The sequence below is a fragment of the Helianthus annuus genome, chromosome 2 (genome assembly GCF_002127325.2).
Source record: "Helianthus annuus cultivar XRQ/B chromosome 2, HanXRQr2.0-SUNRISE, whole genome shotgun sequence".
Taxonomy (NCBI): Eukaryota; Viridiplantae; Streptophyta; class Magnoliopsida; order Asterales; family Asteraceae; genus Helianthus; species Helianthus annuus.
Genome location: NC_035434.2, coordinates 27,456,736 through 27,462,396, shown reverse-complemented (window position 1 = coordinate 27,462,396; position 5,661 = coordinate 27,456,736). Strand labels below are relative to the sequence as shown.

Sequence of the window (5,661 nt, the reverse complement as noted above, 5' to 3'; positions counted from 1 at the left end):
TCCTTCTTTGATTTTGAGAGATTTTGTGAAGTTTACGGTTTAGAGAAGAGCTCTCATTGGCTCTGTGTTTTGTACGACCAGAACACACACTTAGTGTGTGTTTTGTGTCAAATTCCTATTTTATGATTATTAGTTTCCAATTTGTCATCTTTAGTCCCTCAATTAATTGAGTTTTATAAAAAGGAATTCAATTCATGTTTTTCATTAACTAACACTTGTTATTAACTAGGTCACTTATTCCTAGTTTTATTTATATATACAAAAGTGTGTATATATATATATATATATTCACGCATATGTGCATTTAATATTTTTGGGGTGTTACAAGTCCATCCCCCTTAAAGAGGGTTTTGTAATCGAAACCGAAATACGTACCAAATAAAGAAGGGTAGAGGCGTCTCATTTCTTCTTTGGACTCCCAAGTGGTGTTCGATCCTTTCTGATGTTCCCATTTAACTTTCACTTGATCGTTTTCTTTATTCCTTAAGCCTTTGACATTTCGGTCAAGAATTGGAATGGGCTTTATGACATAGTTTAGTTTATCGTCTACTTCATTGTCATCGTAGCTTATATAAGCCGTTTCTTCAGCTAGGCACTTCCGAAGGTGCGAAATGTGAAAAGTGCTATGTATACCGCTCAATTCCTCCGGTAGTTCTAGTCGGTAGGCTATTTTCCCACCCGTTCAACGATTTTAAATGGCCCAATAAACCTTGGGCTCAACTTCCCCCTTTTTCTAAATAGAATAATCCCCTTCCACGGAGATACCTTGAGCATGACCCTATCACCAATCTGAAACTCGATTGGTCTTCGTCTTCTATCCGCGTAAGACTTCTGTTGGTCTTGGGCAGCTTTCAAATGAGCCCCGACCGCTTCAATTTTCTCATTAGTGGTCCTGACTACATCTTTGTGGGCAAGTTCACTAGGACCCACTTCATCCCAACATACCGGGGTTCGATATTTTCTGCCATAAAGCAATTTGTATGGAGCCATTCTAATGCTTGAATGGTAACTGTTGTTATACGAAAATTCCACTAGTGGTCGATAGACATCCCAGCTGCCGCCAAAATCAATGATCAGGCCCGTAGCATATCTTCTAGTGTTTGTATCGTTCTTTCACTTTGCCCGTCTGTTTGAGGATGGTATGCGGTACTAATAAACAACTTAGTACCCATTTGTTCCTGCAAATCACGCCAAAAGTTTGAACTAAACCGAGTATCTCTATCAGATACGATGGATACTGGTAGTCCATGACGAGCTACGATTTCATTCGTATATACCTCCGACATCTTCTCAGATGTATACGTCTCACGAATCAGAATAAAGTGAGCACTCTTCGTCAGTGTATCCACGACTACCCAAATGGCATCGAATCCACGAGTTGTTCTCGGTAGTTTGGTTAATGGATCCATGGTTATATGTTCCCATTTCCACACCGGAATGTCTAATGGCTGAAGTTTACCGTAAGGGTTTTGGTGTTCTGCTTTTACTTGTAAATAAGTTAAGCATTTTTCAACATACATGGTTATATCTCTTTTCATTCCGGGCCACCAACAGTTTTGTTTCAAGTCATGATACATCTTGGTAGCTCCCGGATGAATGGAATAACGCGATTTATGAGCTTCATCAAAAAGAAGCTTTTTAACACCACATGTGTTTGGAACCCATGTTCTACCGAAACGGGTTTTCAATCCATTATTACCATCTATTAAGTCTTTTAGCTGGCCCACTATTCGTTCCCTTTACAAGTTCTCTTCTTTTACTGCTTCAATTTGTGCCTCTCGGATCCTTTCAAGTAAACCTGAGGTCACTATTAATTGCATCGAGCGCACTCAAATGAGTGAGCATTCTTCTTTTCGACTTAACGCATCCGCCACTACGTTGGCTTTTCCCGAATAATAGTGGATTACATAGTCGTAATCTTTCACCGTCTCTAGCCAACGTCTTTGTCTCATATTCAACTCTTATTGATCAAAGAAGTACTTAAGACTTTTATGGTCGGTGAAAATAGTACATTTCACACCATACAGGTAATGCCTCCAAAATCTTTAAGGCAAAAACCACCGCCGCCAACTCAAGGTTCTAAGTCGGATACTTCTTTTCGTGAAGTTTCAATTGCCTTGAAGCATATGCAATAACTTTTCCCCTTTGCATGAGTACACATCCGAGACCAAGCTGGGATGTGTCAGAATATACGACCATGTCGTAAATTCCATCTGGTAAAGTTAATATCGGTGCACTGGTCAACTTTTCCTTGAGTACTCGAAAGGCATCCTCTTGTGCGCTTCCCCATATGAATTTTTCATCCTTGCGGGTCAACTTAGTTAATGGCGTCGCGATTTTGGAGAAATCTTGTATAAATCTCTGGTAGTAACCCGAAAGCACTAGAAAACTCCTAATCTCTGATGGATTCTTCGGAGGTTTCCATTTTGACACTGCTTCTATCTTGGACGGGTCCACCAACACCCCGTCGCACTTATAACATGCTCAAGAAACTGCACCTTGCGTAGCCAAAAGGCACATTTCGAAAACTTCGCGTAAAGTCTTTCCCGCCTAAGCGTTTCTAGTACTTCACGCAAATGGCATGCATAATCCGCTTCGCTCTTCGAATACACGAGAATGTCATCAATGAATACTATCACTGACTTATCTAGCATTGGTTTGCAAACGCGGTTCATGAGGTCTATGAAAGCCGTGGGTGCGTTCGTCAATCCGAAAGACATTACTAGGAATTCATAATGTCCATAACGTGTTTGGAACGCCATTTTCGGTATGTCTTCATCTTTCACCTTCAACTGGTGATAGCCCGACCTTAAGTCAATCTTTGAAAACCAACTTGCGCCCTGCAACTGATCGCACAAATCGTCGATCCTCGAAAGCGGGTATCGATTCTTTACCGTGAGTTTATTTAACTCCCGGTAATCAATACACATCCGCGTGCTTCCGTCCTTCTTCTTTATAGATAATATCGGCGCTCCCCACGGAGAGACGCTAGGCCAAATAAATCCATTGTCGAGTAGGTCTTGCAGTTGCGACTGTAATTCTTGTAGCTCTGATGGCGCTAATCGATACGGTGCCTTAGCTACCGGTTTTGCGCCCGAGACTAACTCGATTCCAAACTCCACCTCACGCTCGGGTGGTATCCCCGGTAGATCTTCTGGAAAAACATCTTCAAACTCTCGTACGACCGGTACGTCTTTAATCTCTGGTGACTCTTTAGTCGAATCATGTATGTAAGTCAGGTACGCCTTACATCCATGTTGAACAAGCTTACCAGCTTCCATCATCGAACATACTATGGGATTACAACTCTTCTACCTATATATATAGTAACATGTTTCCTGCTCGGAGATGTTAGTTGTATCTCCTTACAGTAGCATATTACTTTTGCGTGACGTCGAGATAAGCAATCCATCCCGATTACCACTTGGAATTCTCCCATCGACATGGGAATCAAATCGATGAAGTATTCTTCATCATTAATGCTCAATTTGCAATCCTAGCACATATCACAAACAATGAAACTTTTATTATTACCACTTCTAGAGGCACGGGTAATTTTGTTAATGTAAATGTAGGGTGTTGAATAAATCGATGTGAAAAAAAAGGATCTATTCGCACCTATATCAAATAAAATTCATGCTGGAATTGAATTTACAATAAATGTACCTGAAACCACATCGGGTTCAACTTTGGCCTCCGCAGCCGTTATGTGGAAAGACCTTGCCCTTGACTTCGGGGTTTCGAACTTCGTGTCGGTTGTTTCATTGTTTCCAACCAATTCCGGGCACTCGGACTTCTTATGTCCCGGTTTGTATCAGTTATAGCACACCGACACTTTTCCCGGGCAATTAGAAGCCACGTGTCCCACTTTCCCACAAGTAGGACATGGTTTATTCTTGAAATAGCATTCGCCCAAATGAGCTTTTCCACATATCTTGCATTGAGGTGACCCCCCTTTGGTGTTTCCTTTCTTTGGAATTTCATTTGGCTTTTGCTTCTTCGTGGGGCTTGGATTCGCATCCAATGCCTTCCTTTCGCCTCTTTCAATTCGTTTCTTCAACTCAATCTCCCGTTCTCGTGCGGCATTTACGATTTTCGTAAGATGTCCGTATTTCGAGGGAGTCATAAACTCCCGATACTCCGCACTTAACATGTTGTAATAATAGTATATCTTCTGCTCTTCTGTTTGAACTAGCTCATCACAAAATCTGAGCTTGTCTAGGAACACTCCCGTGATCTTATCTATCGACTCGCCCCTTTGCCTTAACTGAATAAACTCTTCTTTGATCTTATTGATCACGGCTTTTGGGCTGTGATGTCTAAGGAATGGTACTTTGAATTCTTCCCACGTCATAGTTCTCGTGGCCTCGATTCCTTGTTCCTTTTTAAGATTGTCCCACCAATCTTTTGCTTGACCTCTTAATTGACCAGTCCTGTAAGCCACAAAATCGGTCTCATCACAATGGGTTCTCTCGAAAACCCCTTCAATATCGCTAATCCATAGTTGACAAACGATCGGATCAACTTCGCCATTATAGATTGGGGGTTTACATGCTATAAACTTGTTATATGGACATGTTTTCGTTTTACCCTTGTCTCTTTCTTGCGTGAGACTCTCCTTCAATTCATTAATCTTTTCTTCTACCACCGATAAGATCATGGTTTGTAGTCTATCGATGAACTGTGGTGGACTAGCTTCTAGAGCTTTTCCGAACTCTTCGAAAATCTTTTCCTGCATCTTTTCGGTTAGGTGAGATGCCGTATCACCTCCGGTTGCACCAGACATTTCTTTAACTGAAATGTCCGCAATAGTCGGTTAATAACTTAAATTTATTTTCATTCCATTACATGGAAATTTATACTCATCACACTTAATCATAAGTGATGTGTTATTATTTTTCGGTTTAGTCAAGTATATAACTTGCCTCACCTTTATACTTAGTGTATTTCCCGGGTTCGAGTGTATTAATACACCCCCCCCATACACTTTTATATCTTCTAGTTCATTAAATCTTTCAATCAAAACTCATTTATAATTAGTTCTTATCGGATGTCTTGATCAAGCCTTGAACCGAACACATTTCTCCTTAAACCTTAAGCTCTGATTACCAGCTAATAAGACCCTTACAATAAGATTGAATAATTCATAAAATAAAGTGTGCATTTATATATAAAAATGCCATATGCTTATAAAAGGTTTACACAAGTTTTTAGTAAAAAGAAAATAACTAATATAGATGCGTAAGCTTCATTTTTATGTGTGTTCGGTTCTCGAGCAAGCATGATCATCATCCAAAAGTTTGTAGCAGTTACCTTTAATCAAAACCATCATAAACATTAGTTATGAGAGTTTATAATAGTTTAAACAAGTCCGTAAGACAAAACAAGTAAACAACAACTTTTCAACAGCTTTTTAGGCCGTCGCAGGGCGCGGCCGGATCATGGTTTAACCGCCACGGGGTGCGAAGGCTCCGGCGGGCCGCGACCTTTGTCACACCCCGACCACGTAAAACAACAAAACGTGGCGGAATCGTCGGGGAGTGTTGTAACAGAATCATTGTTTCATAACACATGGGTAAATTGAAATGCTGTTTTATTGATTTAAGAGTTACAATGTCTTAACAAACAAAGAAGTAATACAAAATTTAACTAGTCTTGCAT

The 5,661-nt window shown here is 40.4% G+C and overlaps 1 protein-coding gene across 1 annotated transcript; it reads right to left on the bottom strand.

Annotated features, from left to right (window-relative positions):
- Positions 1-3,814: 3,814 nt before the first annotated feature.
- LOC110887982 lies at positions 3,815-4,786 on the bottom strand. Its single transcript, XM_022135537.1, has one exon. The coding sequence runs from the start codon at positions 4,784-4,786 to the stop codon at positions 3,815-3,817; it is 972 nt and encodes a 323-aa protein (XP_021991229.1).
- Positions 4,787-5,661: the final 875 nt, after the last annotated feature.